The sequence below is a fragment of the Megalobrama amblycephala genome, linkage group LG7 (genome assembly GCF_018812025.1).
Source record: "Megalobrama amblycephala isolate DHTTF-2021 linkage group LG7, ASM1881202v1, whole genome shotgun sequence".
Lineage (NCBI taxonomy): Eukaryota > Metazoa > Chordata > Actinopteri > Cypriniformes > Xenocyprididae > Megalobrama > Megalobrama amblycephala.
Genome location: NC_063050.1, coordinates 11,348,946 through 11,368,604, shown reverse-complemented (window position 1 = coordinate 11,368,604; position 19,659 = coordinate 11,348,946). Strand labels below are relative to the sequence as shown.

Here is a 19,659-nt window from a genome sequence, read left to right as displayed (position 1 = left end):
TTGGAGATTATTTTCATGGCTGACTGCTATATCTCTGATGCTACAACACAATGAAAACTGAATACAGTTTCAGCGTGACACATGTGATTCCTGATTCCTCCATTTTTAGAAAATCGCTGTGTGAAGTTTTATCATCCGACCAGAAAGGAAGGAGCTCTTCAAAAAATCTGTAAGCAAGATGTCTGTCAGTGTGCCGAAGGTAATGTGCTTAATTTTGTTTCATGTTAGAAAGTTTAAGTAAGAGTTATATGCTGTTAATCTACAGCAGGTTTATTTCTCTGTCTATTGCTGATGCAGAAAACTGCAGTCTTCAACGAAAGGAGAAAATTCAGGAGGCTCAGCGTAATAAGAAAGCATGTGAACCAAAAATAAATTACGGTAATTTATTATGTGTGTGTGCACAATTTTGCTTTGTGTAGAGACAATGCACTGCATCTAATGAGAAAATATATAATTAGTTAATGAGGTGATCAGTAAGATGCTACATCAAACTTATCAATTTTTACAGTTTATAAGGCTGTTCTGCTGAGGGAAGATGACGACGCTTCAACGGTTTATTACAATATGAGGATTGAAAGTGCCCTCAAATCAGGTATAATTCTTCACTCCAACCATCATCTGATGTTTGTAAATTCTGTCAATTTAAAGATTATGTGTCCCACTTATATTCCCAGCAGTATGATGTAAAGTGATACACAGATGTTCTATTGATATTGTATTTAAATTTAACCCACTGGAAATAAGCAACTAACGTCCTTAATAGACTTTACAGCGTTTTGGGAAAAACTAATAGATTTTTTTAGTTGTTGTGAATCCCTCAGAGAGAAATCAAACATGTCACATACTTGTGTATTTGTGATTTGTGTTACATATTTAACACAATGAATTTAAATGTTGCATATTTGTGTAGAGACGGAAAACAGCGTGGTGGGGAAGCAGCGCGTTTTCACCATACAGATCTCTTGCAAAGAAGCTTTGGATCTGAAGCGGGGTGAGAGCTATCTGATCATGGGCCAGTCTGATGATGTCCAACTGGAAGGTGGAAAGTAAGTGCACTTGAACTGTGATCCAAAGTGTGTGTGTCTTGATCTGTATTCATGAGAGAGTGTGAAATATGAAACACTTTTTAAGTGGTTAGTGTGCATTCACATTGTTTGACATGGTTTGCAAGTCTGGTAATGGTGCAAAAAGTTGCATGCTGTAGTTCCCATATTGTGCATTTAAACTGCACTCAGCAGCAAAGCATGTATCTGAATTAATTTGATAAATTGCTGCTTCCATGATCAATAGAAAATGCACAAAATCAATCTAATATGAAAACATGCTAGCAACGTGCTGAATCACATTATAAACATGATGACAACATGTTAAAACATGCAGGCATTGTGTTAATTCATGCTATTATAATTCAATGTTTTAATTCATGCTAACAAAACATGCTAAAAAAGGGTTTCCAACTCTCCCGTGTTAGCTGGGACGTCCCTTATATTAGTAATTGATTTGTCCCATACGTGACCTCCCTTGTCCCATTTATTGACTGCTACACTGATCTAACGGCCACTTACTTTCATGTATTCCAGGAGAAGTGGATGAACTGACGAGTTCTAAATAAAACATACAATTCTCTGAATTACGGTGAAAACTAACATGGCGGCACCCATTGTGCATCATAGGTCAGCTAATGTGATCATTACAAAGGTTTTTAAATGATAAAACACATTTACTTACATGTATTTGAGAATCGGAATATCAGGTAGATGATGAAAGCTAACAAGTTTGTGAATAATTTGAATAAAAAAAGAATAAAAGAGATACATCTGTCATACAGTGCTATTGTGGCTGCGGTGTGTCACATGTCAAGCATGACGAGTCGCCATGGAAATAATAAAGTGAAATATTCTAAAATAATGGTCGCCTTAAACTCATGCTGGGAGGTCAGCTAGAATATTTTAAACTTAATATTGTGTCTTTCTTCATTTATGTTTGTCATTCTTCAAAAAAAATATATTAACAAAAACACAAAATTGAGCTGGGAAAGTTTCTGAAATTTGGTTGATTTGACACAGAATGACCTAAATGTGTTTATGTCTGATAACCTTTAAATCTTTTATACACATATTTAATGGCAGATACTGAAATGACATACAGTGTGTGGTACAGTACAAATATTTAGGGGCAGTTTCGCGGACAGAGATTAGTCCTAGTCCTAGATTAAAATGGCCCTTTAAACCAGATTAACAGAAATCTGCTTTCTCTGTCATGGTTTAAAATAGTCCTAGACTTAGTCTAGTCCAGAGTTTAATAAACTGATTTCCTGGAGGAAGAGTAGAGCTACTCCAGGACTAAACTGAGGCTTAAATTAAACCTACAAGGAGGCAGGTTTCTTCTGCTGATCTTCTGCTGTAGAATCACAGTGCTGCTGTAATCAATAATGTAAATCTAACTCAGAGATTGGGCTCTAAATGAGTTCAGTGATTCAGGTCAAATAATGATTATGTGAAAACATAACCAACACCACCTGATCATCTTTTTACTTTGATTGTCTGGATGTGATAATTCAATTACAACAGCCAAACAAAAGTTAAGGGTCAAGAGCTCAACTAAAGCAAACACTGATCTCCACGATGGTGACTTAAAAATTGTGATTTTCTCCTTTGATTCTGCTTGTTATCATCAGGTGTCTTCAATAATGGTCAATCATCACTCAATTAATCACTTAATTATCTCATTAACTTTAACACTGCTTCAGTGGGTGAAAAAAAAAAATATGGCAGGACTTTTACTTTCTGACCCCTGGACTTTACACCTCTGATAGCAGCATGTTAAAACACACTGTCTGTCTGTTTTTCTAATATAGCCTACCGTATTGCCTTCAAAAATGGTCAAACTTTAAGCTTTAAAACTACTTTAAACTTTAAAAAACTTCAGACTGAAAACCTTCAAATGTTAAGCTTTAAAAACTTCTTCAAACTTTCTGGTCAGGTGTTCTCATTAAGCCAATATCAAAGTTTGTTCTGACTAACTTTTTTAATCTAGTTATATTCATTGTAATAATGTATTAATCAGACATATTATATTGTATATATTTCTTACTGTGCACATTCTGATGTCATTGTAGATTTAGTTATTGTTCATTATTGCAGTCATTGAATGCACGTGAATATCTTTGCAAGTTTGAGAGAACACACGCATTTGACTGTAATCAAAACAGTTTATCAAAAGTCAACAAATAAGTTGTAACACAAGTGAATTATACTGTAAGAAGAGTGAAAGAAATGTTAAACTTTTTGATTTTGAGTCAAGGAAAAAGGATAGAATGTATTCATTTTAGTCATGTCTTCTTTAACATGCATTTCCTCTGATTCCTCTTCAGAATTCAGTACGCTCTGGGTGAGAGGACGTGGGTGGAGTTTTGGCCCAGCTTGGAGCAGAGCAAGATAAGTGCTGAGCTCAAACAAAAATACGAGGGCATGTTGAGTCTCCAGCAGGATCTGCGCTTCGGCTGCGGCTAATCCGTCAAAACGGCCCTAATGCCAGACTGATGCTTTTGATAACAAAATAATAAATATTACAAAACTCATGATAGCTTAATTTTCAACTTTCAATGTATGTTAAACATGAGTTTATTTTGACTGTTGCTTTTTTTAGTAATTATCCTGTTACTCAGCCAATTAAATAATGTATACCAGCTTGACTTACAGAGCCATTCTTAAGGCAGTGTTGTAACGCATATATGCTTGAGCAAATTTGCATAATAAAAGAAGTCTATCAAGGTCATCCATTCTGATCATCCCCTTATTCACTGTCACCAAACAAGAAACTTTTAGAGGGTACTGATTTAATATTGATGCTGAAATGCATGTATTATTACAATCTTTACTTTAAAGGTACCCTAGAATCAAAAATTGAATTTACCTTGGCATAGTTGAATAACAAGAGTTCAGTACATGGAAATGACATACAGTGAGTCTCAAACTCCATTGTTTCCTCCTTCTTATATAAATCTCATTTGTTTAAAAGACCTCCGAAGAACAGGCGAATCTCAACATAACACCGACTGTTACGTAACAGTTGGGATCATTAATATGTATGACCCCAATATTTGCATATGCCAGCCCATGTTCAAGGCATTACACAAGGGCAGCCAGTATTAACGTCTGGATCTGTGCACAGCTGAATCATCAGACTAGGTAAGCAAGCAAGAACAATAGTGAAAAATGGCAGATGGAGCAATAATAACTGACATGATCCATGATTACATGATATTTTTAGTGATATTTGTAAATTGTCTTTCTAAATGTTTCGTTAGCATGTTGTTAATGTACTGTTAAATGTGGTTAAAGTTACCATCGTTTCTTACTGTATTCACGGAGACAAGAACTGTCGCTATTTTCATTATTAAACACTTGCAGTCTGTATAATTCATAAACACAACTTCATTCTTTATAAATCTCTCCAACAGTGTGTAATGTTAGCTTTAGCCACGAAGCACTATCAAACTCATTCAGAATCAAATGTAAACATCCAAATAAATACCATACTCACATGATCCGAAGCATGCATGCAGTATGCATGACGAATATACTGGGAGCGCGCGATTTAAAGGGGCCGCAGCCTGAATCGGTGCATAGTTAATGATGCCCCAAAATAGGCAGTTAAAACAATTAATTAAAAAAAAAAACTATGGGGTATTTTGAGCTGAAACTTCAGACACATTCAGGAGACACCTTAGACTTATATTACATCTTGTAAAAACTGGTTCTAGGGCACCTTTAAAGTGACCTTATGTTGTGTGATGAACTTTATGTAAGTGTATTTTTCCAGTAATTCAAGCTCAACAGGATGTAAAAGAAATTAAATTACTTTTCTTTCCTGACAGCAACATAGGGCCTGTTTACACCTGGTCAATTCATGCGTTTTCGCTGATCGGAAAGCAAGACCGGTCGGTGTTCAAATGGGAACCACCAGCAGGGTGTTAAAAGTATGTCACCATTGATGAGAAACATATGCTGATTCTTGATGTCTGTGTGTCCTGTGTGATAATTTTTTTTTTCAGATTTTTTATTATTATTATTATTAAAGAAAACAGACGTCAAGAATCAGCAAATCAATCACAATAATGTTGACATTTTTCATGCCACAATGCATGCTGGGGGCCACCATAGTATAAAATTCATGACCCCCAGCATGCATTGCAGCATGAAGCATGTCACCATTGATGAGAAACATGCTGACTCTTCAAATTCAAAATGTCTCATCTGTGGCATGGTCATTGATAGGACTAAATAATCAGTTTTCTTCTTGATGGTGTAAACCATATCACCTGACTGCTTTTGTTTATGGTCTTCTTCTTAACAAATTACCACAAATTTAACATAAAAATCAAGAGTAACTGCCCAACTAAAGGAACACTGATCACCATAATGATGACCAATCATTTTTAATAAAACATTAAAATCCAAGCATGTTAATTCTCAAAAATAACTGTAAATGAATGACAGAAATGAAGTCAGCCTGGTTTGTAATAAGAGAGATTTAATGTATTTTATCTTCAGTTGATTTCATCTAAGGCTGTGGCTGAAGTCAGTTGTAGTTCTTGTGTTTCTCTTTCCTTCAGTGATTCTGCTCGTTATCATCAGGTGTCTTCAATAATCAAACAGTCGTCACTTAATTAACCACTTCAGTATCTAATTAACTCAGTGTTACTTTAACACCCAGCTGGTGGTTCCCATATGAACACAGAGCGGTGTTGATTTAAAACCACGGGAATTTACTGTGTGTTATAGGCTAAATAACATGTTATAGCCAGATATGACTGTGCTACTGCATCACACATCGCCACAGCTGAGCATCTCTTCAGCAACCCAACGTGCAAACTGCCGCATTAAACTGAAAGTAAGTTACAGACGCTCAAATCACACAATCATCTTCATTAAAAGTAATGAGACTAAATGATCTTACCAGTGCTGTTGTCACACCCTCTTCACAGTTTTTGATTTTGAAATTAGCTTTTGATCAATAAAAGCTCATATCTGTTGCTTCCGGTGACGTGAACTATATTAAATCTGCATATAGCATGGGAATTGAAGATCAGATTTATAGTTGTTTTGCGGAGACACATTTATGAGGGCAAGTGTAAATGGAATCGCTTTGATAAATCGGATATCTATCCGATCAGAGGAAACGAATGAAGTGACCAGGTGTAAAAAGGCCCATAGTGTTGTAATCCACATGTACCAGATGTGGGCCACACTATGTTGCTGTTTGGGTTTGGAGGGAAATGTGTATTTGTGTTTAACCCAGCACATCAATCTGAGGTTCATCACCTCGTAGTAACACTGAGCACAAATAATACTCAACAGAAAGTTCAGAATGGACTTGGTACGTAACAAGTTTATTTTCAATGCATCTCTTTACGTTTTTTGAAAACAAAAAGAGTGTATTATATAAAAGATTAATTAATGTTTGCAATAATTGTGTAAATTCAAGAATTATTGTACTGATATTCACCAGTATTTAAAGAAAGTTGCACAATGAGCTGTGCTGTTTGTCACTATGCAAGAAAAAACTGCTCTAAAATCAATTTTCACAGAAACAAAATATATTAAAAGGTATACAGTTGAGTTTGGACCCTGTCTGAAATAAAGTTTCAGTGAAATTAAGGAGGGAAAAGTCCTTGCACCCAATATGTTTGACAGTGGTCACATTTTTTATGAAGATATACAGTGCATTAAAATTTAAATTCTTGTCAGCGATATGTAAATTTAGGGGAGGTTATTAAATCCTGCATCCGTACTCCTAAAGTCCACAGCTCAACTGAAGAGACGCAGACGTCATAATGGAACTGGATGTTGACTGTGAGACCTGCAGCAAATGCAATGAGAGGGCATTGGACAGAGATGACGATATTTATGCTATAATAAGGAGCGAAAATTCAGCCTGTCTGTGGGTGTGTCTAATATATTTTTTTCCCACAATTTGTATACAAATTCTAATTCAAAATGTCTGATCATGAAGGTTCTGTTGGGGAAAATAACTTAGTTTTCAGTCAGTGATGGGGCTAGGCCATTAGTTTTATTTTTGATGGTATAAAGCATCACTTGATTGCTCTTTTTAATGGTCTTCTTTTTAATAAACTATGTGAAACTATGTTCCATAAACACTATTACAAAGACCACAAACTAGCATAAAAACCAAAAAACAAGCCCAACTGACAAACTTAAAAAACCCTGATCACCATAATGGTAACCAAACATTTTTCGATAAACATCTAATCCTGTTAATTCTCAAAAAGAACAGTAGACGAATTAAAGAAATAAAGTCAGTCTGTTTGTAATAATAGAGATTTAATGTATTTCCAGTTGATTTCATCTGAGGTTGTGGCTGAAGTCAGTTGTAGTTCTTGTGTTTCTCTTTCCTTCAGTGATTCTGCTCGTTATCACCATTAGAGTTTCAGAGAGTTTTTTTGTGGAAATGAAAGTATTTTTCTCTGTGTTTAAATGAATAAAGTCACTTCCTGTTTAAGGTTAGCACTATTTAAAAGAAACCATGCCTATCATTTAACCACAGAGCTCATCTGTGAACACTTGCTGTCAGACATTAGAGAGAAAAATGGAATTAGAGGACATTTATGAAAATGTTGAAAACAATGATATTGAGGACACAACTAAACCTCGAACACTGAATCACAGCCAGGATGAAGGAAAAGATCAAAAGTGCAGTAAGTAGAAAGTTTAATTTGAAGCAGAAATGGTGTCATCGATATTTGAGGAACTAAGAAATAATATCAGTCTTTTTTCAAAGAACAATGTGTCAATGCTTTTTTTCCTGCTTTTTTATTTGTATTAAAATGAATTATGTTTAACTTAAACCATAATTATGTTCCCATCATTATCAAGGATTAAACATTTTTGTTAAAAAGGACTGAGTATTATCTAAAGAAGAAACATGGTTTGGAGACTTTATATCTAATAATATGAAGTGAATTGTTGTTATTTGATATTTGTGTGTTTTCTCTCTGTTTGTCAGGAGGAAGCAGGTGTTTGGTGTTGATGACAGTGTGTCTCGGGATCATTTGTGTTGTTCTGCTGGTCTTCATCATAGCGCAGCACATCTCCAACACAGCAGAGAGAGAATCTCTGTTCAAGAGTAACAAGAACACAGTCCAAGAGTTCAATCAGACCATCAACAGCTTACAGGACAATTACACTGAACTAATGACTGAAAAAGACCAACTGAAGAACAACTTCAACTCTCTGAGTCAGAAGAAACTGGAGTTAGAAACTGAACTAAGGAAGTTATATGAACAATGTCAGTACTACAAATGTATTTATATGTATTTGCACTTTACAACACAATATATATATTTTTTATGTTTATTGAAAAGGCAAATGCAGGTTTAACATATCCAGTGAGTTGAAGAGCTGGGCTGACAGCAGGAAGTACTGCAGGGATCGAGGAGCTGATCTGATCATTATCAACACTGAAGAGAAGCAGGTGAGTTCAGTGGCTAACAGAAACAGTTCAAGGCAATTCTGTTGTGAACGGATACACTGAAATAGATTTGGTCACAAATACAAACATCCACACAGTAATTAAAAGAAACAGTCACAATAAAGTCTCACATTTTAACACACACAACAAACATAACTGTTCTTGTCTTCTGATAGTCAACTAATAAAACTGCAAATGTAATTATGATTCTCACTTTTTTGTGTTTTATATATTTACATACAGAGGTTCATATCTTCTTTAGTCAAAGAGTTTGTGTGGATTGGTTTGACTGACATTGAGAATGAGGGTGACATGAAATGGGTGGATAATTCACCACTGAGACAAGGGTAAGTGACAAAACACTCACAGAAAACCACATACTCTGTTCTAGTGAGTAATTACTTTTAGGGTTGTTCTACTAAACCTGATTGTGTGTTAATCAGATTTTGGGAAATAAATGAGCCGAATGATGCAGGTGGAAATGAGGACTGTATTGAACTGAATCCTGCAAAACCTGTCCTGAACAACTGGAATGACATCCCATGCTCAACGATGAGAAAATTTGTTTGTGAAAATTAACATCTGTTCCTTCATCTTCATGATAGTTTTGACTCATATCTTCCTTCATTAGTAGATCAGTAGTCATCATTTCTGATGAAGGTTACTATCAGCATTTCATAAAATAACAAACTTTAGGATTACAATTTTGATGTAATTTTCAAAACAAAGAGTAGCTATAAAGATGTATTTTTTTAGAAGACAAGATTAAGTATTTTTTTCCTTACTGCAAAATTAAATAAATGGCAATGTTCTGTTTCTCATATTTTTCTGAAATACTAGTAAATCATAGTAAATGACAGAAGTCTAAAGTTTCCCTGATTTGCACTGTTATTCTTATACTGAAACTGTGATTATTTTCAGTTGAATTGGTTCCCTTTAAATTAAATGGTCACTTTTACTTTTACATTATTAGCATTGTAAACCCACAGCATTTTTTTGTTGTTGTTTTGAGGACTGTACCTGTGTCATGTTTTTTTTTTTTTTTTTTTTTGTCAAAAAAGGTCCAGTCAGAACTGATGTCCTGGCTGAGATTTGAATTGTAATGTGCTGATCTACCCGGCAGGACATAAGTTGGCATACACTTGCTGCATAAAAACGCTCAAAAATGTAAACCTCTGGGAGAGAGACATAAATCTGAAAAAGGGTGACGACTAGAGATTGACTCATTTATTGGTTTTATCATTTAATCGGCACCGATAGTTGATCAGTGGAACAATCGGTTATCTGCAAAAATCCTTGCAGATAGTTTTTCCGGGTTGCGTCCGTTGCAAGAGCTATATTAGGAGACTGGAGCATAGACTGGAGCAACTGAAAAGAGTCTGCTTGTCATCATATAGTAGAATAGTGGCCTCTAGAGGCCAAATAAATACTAACACTGCGCTGTTGTTTACAGTACTTTGACATGTGAGGCTGTTCACTGCTAATAGGGCACACGTGGCAGGAGATCGCTGACACTTCAGATACGCATTTAAAACACAGACAGCGAAGTGGTATGAATACAGTACACTACAGTACATGTTGTCATATCATTATGAAGTATTTAATTTGCTGACTAGATGCTGCATTAACAGAGAAAGAACAGCAGTACTAGGCTACCCTATGTTTGCGATCAGGCTGAGAGGACGCTAACATTAGCACCTTAAGCGTTTGAAACAATATGACAAAATGCATGCAAATCCAACCCAAATGTTTAATGTCACGATTGTTTTCATCTATTTGCACTAGTGTACAGGTGCTGGTCATATAATTAGAATATCATCAAAAAGTTGATTTATTTCACTAATTCCATTCAAAAAGGATTATACTTTTTATGCTATGCTAGTATATTATATTCATTCATTACACACAGACTGATATATTTCAAATGTTTATTTCTTTTAATTTTGATTTTTATAACTGACAACTAAGGAAAATCCCAAATTCAGTATCTAAAATTAGAATATCACTTAAGACCAATACAAAGAAAGTATTTTTAGAAATCTTGGCAAACTGAAAAGTATGAACATGAAAAGTATGAGCATGTACAGCACTCAGTACTTAGTTGGGGCTCCTTTTGCCTGAATTACTGCAGCAACGCGGCGTGGCATGGAGTCGATCAGTCTGTGGCACTGCTCAGGTGTTATGAGAGCCCAGGTTGCTCTGATAGTGGCCTTCAGCTCTTCTGCATTGTTGGGTCTGGCATATCGCATCTTCCTCTTCACAATACCCCATAGATTTTCTATGGGGTTAAGGTCAGGTGAGTTTGCTGGCCAATTAAGAACAGGGATGCCATGGTCCTTAAACCAGGTACTGGTACCTTTGGCACTGTGTGCAGGTGCCAAGTCCTGTTGGAAAATGAAATCTGCATCTCCATAAAGTTGGTCAGCAGCAGGAAGCATGAAGTGCTCTAAAACTTCCTGGTATACGGCTGCGTTGACCTTGGACCTCAGAAAACACAGTGGACCAACACCAGCAGATGACATGGCACCCAAAACCATCACTGACTGTGGAAACTTTACACTGGACCTCAAGCAACGTGGACTGTGTGCCTCTCCTCTCTTCCTCCAGACTCTGGGACCCTGATTTCCAAAGGAAATGCAAAATTTACTTTCATCAGAGAACATAACTTTGGACCACTCAGCAGCAGTCCAGTCCTTTTTGTCTTTAGCCCAGGTGAGAAGCTTCTGACGCTGTCTGTTGTTCAAGAGTGGCTTGACACAAGGAATGCAACAGCCGAAACCCATGTCTTGCATACCTCTGTGCGTAGTGGTTCTTGAAGCACTGACTCCAGCTGCAGTCCAATGGTCAATGGTCGTCTTTTGGACAACTGTCAAGTCAGCAGTCTTCCCCATGATCGTGTAGCCTACAGAACTAGACTGAGAGACCATGTAAAGGCCTCTGCAGGTGTTTTGAGTTAATTAGCTGATTAGAGTGAAGCACCAGGTGTCTTCAATATTGAACCTTTTCACAATATTCTAATTTTCTGAGATACTGAATTTGGGATTTTCCTTAGTTGTCAGTTATAATCATCAAAATTAAAGGAAATAAACATTTGAAATATATCAGTCTGTGTGTAATGAATGAATATAAATATACAAGTTTCACTTTTTGAATGGAATTAGTAAAATAAATCAACTTTTTGATGATATTCTAATTATTTGACCAGCACCTGTATATTCAACTGGTCACTTTTATGCTTTCATTAGCCAGTGAAGTTGCATTTTTAAAGCAACATGTGACAGCAAATAAGTTCATGCAGCCGACGGAAATATAAACAAATCAGAAATGCAATCAATTTCATTTCTTTATCATCACTGCAATTGTAATGATGGGTCAACAGCGTGAGGATCCATTTGCAGCATCTTTATTAAGACAAGACAGCACAATGCAAACGGACAAAGCAGTAACGTAAACAGGGACAGGCTTGGGTCGAGACAGGCGGCACAGAAACAAGGTCTTACAACAGGCAGGGATCGTGGCAGGCAGCAAGCAAACAGAGTCCAGGAAACAGGCAGAGATCAGGGTCGGCAGCAAAGGTTCACAGAGGTAAGGCAGTCCAATCGATAACAGGGTAACAGTCCACAAGAAAACGCTCAGAAATGATCACCAAGGCAAATCAAGACTTCGTGGTGCATGGATGCGTGTGTGAGTGTTTTAAGGAGTGAGTGTGATGTGGTGCATGAGGGCCTATGGGTAATGTAGTCCAGATAGGAACAAGTCAATATTCCGGTGACGGCTCCCTCCGGCGGCCGGGATGAAGAGCTGCGGGAGCCGTATTCATGACAGCAATACATATTTTGGTATTTGGATTAGATGATCATCAAGTGTTATAAAATAGAGGCAAAGAAAGTAAGACACTACAAATAATATACATTTATAATATTTCAGTTCTCTCTGTAGATATTTAAAGATGATCATCTTTAAGCATGACTGTTGAAATGACAACACTTGGGGTTAATAAATGCTGTAGAAGTATTGTTTATTTATAGTTTGTTAATTTTAACATTTACTAATACATTTTCAGTGCTACATTCTGTTTCAGTTTGAATGTCTTTTGTTTACATCAATTTTTATTCATATAATTTCATATTAGATTTATTTAATTTAGCACGTTTTCATTGTTCAAAACCCTTTGATTTACTTAGTGTTATTTTATTTATTATTATTATTTTTTTATTCATTTTATTATTATTTTTATCCAGTATCCATTTTAAAAACTACCAGCTGATTAATCGGTTATGGGCAAGTATGGTCCAACCTAGTTATCGGTTTAGGTAAAATCCAATTTCGGTCGACCGCTAGTGACGACACAAAAGAGAACATAATTCAATCAGGTTTTCTGTGCACACACAGAAAGCTGCCTCTCAGACTGCAGACCACAAGTTCATTTTGACTGTTGCTCAGGTTTTTTTTTTTTTATCAGCTATCCTGTTAAGGCCTGTACACACCGGGACGAATATCCCACACGCTTATCGCCTGCGTTTTTCGAGAGGTTTTTTATGTTCATACCCAAGCGATTTTCACTGGTGATGTGCAGAGTAAATGTGCAAATTCACTTCCTGACAGTATGTGGCGCTTGTGCTGAACGGTAGTGCAAATAAACATATTTATGATGAAAGTTAAAGAAGATAAAAATGGCATATATGAGAGATGGTAGTCAGAAACGGTAATGCAAAAGTCACAATGACAGTAGCGCAAGTGAACGGTAGTGCAAATAAACATATTATGAAATAGACATTCTCAACTATATTTCTTGAATGCAAAAGAAAAAAAAAAACAGTAAAAATACAGAAATAATTCACATCTATTGGTGTGGCCAAGAACTGGCAGAGCACCCATAGCGTGCATCTCAATCAGCTCCCTATGGGCACTGATCAGGGAGTTGGCTTCGTCGTCTTGTTATCAATGTGTGCTTGTCAAGACTGTTTTGTGTTTGAGCGCCACCAAGTCGTGTTTTACTGTAACTTCAGCAGCTCCATGCCAGGAAACAAAAGCGCCAATCTCATTGGTCTGCCAGTTTTTAACGTGGCGCGTCAAACCAAAAAAAACGATTTTTTTTTTAAAAATGCCGCTTTTACGCCTGCCGTTTTTTAACGTCGGTGTGCACGGTTTTTCACGTCGGCCTTTACTCAGTGAACAAATGATGTAAACCAGCATGATTTACTTACATTGCCTTTCTTTACTTACAACTGCCATTCTTCACATACATGTTTAAGCATATTTTCATAATAAAAGAAGTCTAGAAAGATCATCTGTTCTGACCATTCCCTTATTCACTGTCTCCAAACTGATTTATGTTGAGATGTAATTATTATATTATAATCTTTCCTTTAGAGTAACCTTATGTTGCCTGATGAACCTTATGTTATGTAAGTGCAATTTTCCAATAATTCAAGCTCAGCAGGATCTCAAAGTAAAATGAAATGAAAGTAAGTTTGTTTAGAGGGAAATGTGTATTTGTGTTTAACACAGCACATCATTCTGAAGTTCATTCACCTCATAGTGACACTGAGCACAAATTGTACTCAACAGAAAGTTCAGAATTGTGTTGTTCAAAGTTCATTTTAATGATTTTCTTTGCAGTTTTTAAAACAAAAGAGTGTGTTATATAAAAGATAAATAATATGTTAGTTCTGTTTGTAGTCATTTTGTGAGTAAAATCTATGAAGGCAAGAAATATTTTACTAATATTCACCAGTATTTGAAGAAAGTTACACAAAGAACTGTGCTGTTTGTCACTATGCAAGACAAAACCAATGTTATATTATTATATATTAAAAGATATCTAGTTAATAATACAATTTCTAGAAATATTTATGAATATGTAGGCATATTTATGTTAATTTCTTAATTTAAAGTTGAGTTTTGACTCTGGAATGAAGTTTCAGTGAAATTAAGGTGGGAAAAGTCTCTGCACCCAACATGTTTGACATTGGTCACATTTTTTTTTATGAGGATGTACAGTGCATCAAAGTTTAAAATCTTGTTGGTCAGCGATATGTAAATTCTAGGGGAAGTTATCTATATTAAATCCCTGACCCATACTCCGAAAGTCCACAGCTCAACTGAAGATACGCAGACGGACGTCATAATGGAACTGGAGGGCATTTATAAAAATGTTGACCGCGAGACCTGCAGCAAGGGCAATGAGAGGGAACTGGACCGAGATGAAGATATATTTGGTACTAATAAGTACCAAAATCTCAGCCAGACTGAAGCAAATGCTCAAAACCAAAGTAAGACATGTGATGTCAGTAATGTTTATACACTACAATAATAGTCATTTGTTCATAGCATGTTCTTGTTTTTTTTTTTTTATATTCAGCAGGAGGTTTAACAGGTCGAAGTAAGTGTGTTGTGTTGAGCACAGTATGCTTTGGCCTCATGTGTATTCTCCTTGTGGTGGCCGTTATAGTACTGCATATCAAGCTCACGGCAGAGAGAGAGATACAAGCTACGCTCATGTTACAGACCAGTTCAAGATATCAAACTGAAAAGGACCAGTTACAGAACAGTTTCAACGCTTTGAGTCAGAAGAAACTGGAGCTGGAGACCAGAGTCAGTAATCTCACTGCTGAGAAAGGTCAGTTACAGAGAAATTCTGACTCTTTGAGTCAGAAGAAACTGGAGCTGGAGACCAGAGTCAGTAATCTCACTGCTGAGAAAAGCCAGTTACAGAACAGCTTCAACGCTTTGAGTCAGAAGAAAGTGGAGCTGGAGACCAGAGTCAGTAATCTCACTGCTGAGAAAGGTCAGTTACAGAGAAATTCTGACTCTTTGAGTCAGAAGAAACTGGAGCTGGAGACCAGAGTCAGTAATCTCACTGCTGAGAAAAGCCAGTTACAGAACAGCTTCAACGCTTTGAGTCAGAAGAAAGTGGAGCTGGAGACCAGAGTCAGTGATCTCACTGCTGAGAAAAGCCAGTTACAGAACAGCTTCAACTCTTTGAGTCAGAAGAAACTGGAGCTGGAGACCAGAGTCAGTGATCTCACTGCTGAGAAAAGCCAGTTACAGAGAAATTCTGACTCTTTGAGTCAGAAGAAACTGGAGCTGGAGACCAGAGTCAGTGATCTCACTGCTGAGAAAAGCCAGTTACAGAGAAATTCTGACTCTTTGAGTCAGAAGAAACTGGAGCTGGAGACCAGAGTCAGTGATCTCACTGCTGAGAAAAGCCAGTTACAGAACAGCTTCAACGCTTTGAGTCAGAAGAAAGTGGAGCTGGAGACCAGAGTCAGTAATCTCAATGCTGAGAAAAGCCAGTTACAGAGAAATTCTGACTCTTTGAGTCAGAAGAAACTGGAGCTGGAGACCAGAGTCAGTAATCTCAATGCTGAGAAAAGCCAGTTACAGAACAGCTTCAACTCTTTGAGTCAGAAGAAACTGGAGCTGGAGACCAGAGTCAGTAATCTCAATGCTGAGAAAAGCCAGTTCCAGAACAGTTCAAACTCTTTAAATCAGAAGAAACTGGAGTTAGAGACTGAACTAAGGAAGTTATCTGAGCAAGGTTTGCAAATATTGAGTTGTACATAGAAGCACTTTACAAATATATATATATATAAAAAAAGCCTAATTGTATTTGTTTGTTTATTGAAAGCAATTGGCTGTCTTGTTGCGTCCAATAAGGAGATGAGCTGGTCTGACAGCAGGAAGTACTGCAGGGATCGTGGTGGTGATCTGGTCATTATCAAGAGTGAAAAGAAGCAGGTGAGTTCAGTGGAAAACAGAACCAGATCCAATAAATTCTGAAAATTTCTCTAAACATAATTTGTCATACTAACAGCTAATAAGTATTAAACCCAAAATTCACATCTAAGTCTCAAGTTTGCATGGAATGTGTTCAACTTTTGAGGGAGTTTTAGGTTTCTCTCACACTGTAAAAAAAAAAATTCACTTAACTGAACTTTTTGAGTTATCTTTTCTTGCACTGACTCAGTTAAGCTGTATTTACGTAGAATATTAAGTATGTTTGCCTTGACAAATTTAATGTTGTTTGAACTTAACTTTATGATGTTATGAACTGTAGATGATGAGATTTGCAAAGCCTTTGAAATTTGACATTGAGGAACATTGTTTTCCACAATTTCTTTTACGCACTGGTTCACAGATTGGAGAGCCTCTGCCCATCTTTACTTCTGAGAGACTCTGCCTCTCTAATTCCTTTTATAGCTAATCATGTTACAGACCTGATATCAATTAACTTAATTAGTTGCTAGATGTTCTCCCAGCTGGATCTTTTCAAAAATCTCTTGCTTTTTCAGCCATTTGTTGCTCCCGTGCCAACTTTTTTGAGATCTGTGGCAGGCATCAAATTTGAAATGAGCTCATTTAGTGGATAAAAGTGTAAAATTTCTTCATTTAAACATTTGTTATGTTATCTATGTTCTATTGTGAATAAAATATTGGATCATGTGATTTGAAAGTCTTTTAGTTTTCATTTTATTCAAATTTAAAAAACGTCCCAACTTTTCCGGAATTCGGGTTCTAGATAGCTAAGTAAGTGTGTGTGTGTGTGTGTGTGTGTGTGTGTGTGTGTGTGTGATAAAGGAGAGAAAGAGGAATCACACTTATTCCTGTATTTACTCACACACAGAGGTGCATATCTTCATTCATCAAAGAGATGGTGTGGATTGGTTTGTCTGACATTGAGAAAGAAGGCAATATGACATGGGTGGATAATTCACCACTGAAACAAGGGTAAGTGACAAAACACACCCATAAAGCACTGTGTGTTTGTTTTTAAATTATTTTTTCTTCTTATACTTGTATGAGTGAGTAAATACTTTTAGCTCTTCAGGAACTGAATCTGATTGTATATTATTCAGGTTTTGGGAAAAAAATGAGCCGAATGATGCAGGTGGAAAGGAAGACTGTATTGAACTGAATCCTGGAAAAACTGTCCTGAACAACTGGAATGACATCCCATGCTCAGATAAGAGAAAATGTGTTTGTGAGATTTAGAATTCATTCTTTAATTTTCACACTTTTTAATAATAATTTGATTCTAAAAATACCTGTTTCACCTTAACATTTTTATTCTTGGTAAATGTTCCTGTCAGCAAAGCTAATGTCTTACAATTGTTATAACTGATTTACTGGTTTCAGTTTTTATGTATCTTATTTTTTTTATTTTATGTATCTTCCAGTATATAAAAAGGTAGTTTCTTGATTTTCTAGATTTCTCACTGCAGTAATAACAATGACATCCTGAGAAATGCTTTCTAAAATAGATTTCCTGTGAATTATCTGCTTTTTATGATTTTATCTTTTTATGAAATCATTGTAGTTGCTTCAATTTCTGGTTCCTGTCATCTTTTTTATTTTTTTATTGTGCTATTCAAAGAGTAAAATATGCATACTTATCTGGGAATAATTTGAGATTTATGCTGCCTTCCCATGCTTTCAGAACAGAGGGCAGTGGGCAGAACTATTAAATACTCCGCAATGCCATTGGTACGGTGTCCATTTTAGGACATTCTCAAACCTCAGTCATACAACGAAAAGGCATCATGCCTCAGACTAAGCTACGTCCACACGAAGCCGGAGCTTACCCCAACCGATCTTTTTTTTTTCCCCTCGTCTCAAAAAATATCTGCGTCCACACGAAACCACAGAAACGACTAAAAACAATGTCGTATACATGCCAGACCAGTATGTGGCGCTGTAATTCTGCCACAGAGATGCACTTTTTACAGTGCATGAAATCATCATAATCTCACAGTCTCTGTTTTCTACTGTCACTCCAATGCCACCGTGATGCTGCCATATAAAAATATATTTAATTCCTATCTAGTTAGTTGACATAAATACAATTGTATTTAAAGGACATTTAAAGGCCTAAATTTTATTTTAGAGTTTTTGAGTTAATTTCTATGGCTTTTAGATTACAATATGATCATGGGAAAATCTACACTTTGTTTTGACTACATTACATCAAATGTAATACATGCATATACATTCAATAGTATGAGTGTACAGAGTTTCAAAGTGATAATAAAAACCTAGATGTTTTTCTGAATGGAACCATTTACTGTCTAATAACCATTAAAAACACACACCTCATCTGTGAACACACACTGTACTGGAAGACTAAGTTAGAGCAAATAACAAAATCAGGAACCTTTTACGTGTGCAGAAATATAACATTGTGTCACTAATGTTTGAGAGGATGAAAAACGTTGCATAAAAATCCAATCATTGTTTTATGATTAATATGTCATTGTTTCTACTTTTATATGAAATATTTTAACATGTAATTATTTTTCTGTTTAATTTTTCAGTATGTTTTTGATTGCTATATTCTAATGTATAGGATTTCCAGATGTCAAAACATTCACTTTTAAAAAACATATCATAATATTATGGAGTGAAAGTTAATAAATTATATTTGTGTGTTTTTGTCCTGTTTGGCAGGAAGAAGTAGATGTTTGGGTCAACTCTTCCAAGTCTAATGAGACTGGAGTTGGATAATGAACTAAGGAAGAGTTATCTGAACAGGGTTTGTTAATGGATTTATATTTACAGTTGTGGCCAGAATTATTAGACCCCTTCATAAATATGATCAAAGATTACTCTAAAAATAAATCTGCATTGTTTATCCTTTTGATCTTTAATTCATAAAATTAGCAAAAATCTAACCTTTCATTGAAGGAAAAGAATAGAAAGTGGGGGGAAATAACATTATGAAATAAATGTTTTTCTCCAAAACACGTTGCCCACAATTATTAGCACCCTTTTATTCAAAACTTTTTGCAACCTCCTTTTGCCAAGATAACAGCTCTGATTCATCTTCTATAATGCCTGATGAGTTTGGAGAACACCTGACAAGAGATCAGAGACCATTCCTTCATGCAGAATCTCTCCAGATCCTTCAGATTCCAGCTCCATGATGGTGCTTCTTCTCTTCAGTTCACTCCACTCATTTTCTTTAGGGTTCAGGTCAGGGGACTGGGATGGCCATGGCAGAAGCTTCATTTTGTGCTCAGTGACACATTTTTGTGCTGGTTTTGATGTTTGTTTTGGATCATTGTCCCGACGGATGATCCAACCACAGCCCATTATAAGATTTCTAGCAGAAGCGGTCAGGTTTTGATTTTTTATCTGTTGGTATTTGATAGAATCCATGATATG

At 36.1% G+C, this 19,659-nt stretch overlaps 2 protein-coding genes and 1 pseudogene across 2 annotated transcripts; all 3 read left to right on the top strand.

Annotated features, from left to right (window-relative positions):
* Window positions 1-3,792, top strand: part of LOC125271387 — a 31,029-nt pseudogene extending 27,237 nt beyond the window's left edge.
* Window positions 3,793-7,510: 3,718 nt separating this feature from the next.
* On the top strand, window positions 7,511-9,852 carry LOC125271374 (CD209 antigen-like protein E). The gene is made up of 5 exons (XM_048195450.1): window positions 7,511-7,720; window positions 8,029-8,310; window positions 8,387-8,496; window positions 8,737-8,840; window positions 8,937-9,852. Exons 1-5 carry the CDS (start codon window positions 7,612-7,614, stop codon window positions 9,070-9,072), a joined length of 741 nt encoding a protein of 246 aa, XP_048051407.1. The 5' UTR covers window positions 7,511-7,611; the 3' UTR covers window positions 9,073-9,852.
* A 4,094-nt stretch (window positions 9,853-13,946) lies between these two features.
* On the top strand, window positions 13,947-19,070 carry LOC125271356 (CD209 antigen-like). The gene is made up of 5 exons (XM_048195419.1): window positions 13,947-14,768; window positions 14,858-16,036; window positions 16,127-16,236; window positions 17,123-17,226; window positions 17,355-19,070. Exons 1-5 carry the CDS (start codon window positions 14,624-14,626, stop codon window positions 17,488-17,490), a joined length of 1,674 nt encoding a protein of 557 aa, XP_048051376.1. The 5' UTR covers window positions 13,947-14,623; the 3' UTR covers window positions 17,491-19,070.
* The last annotated feature ends 589 nt before the right edge of the window (window positions 19,071-19,659 follow it).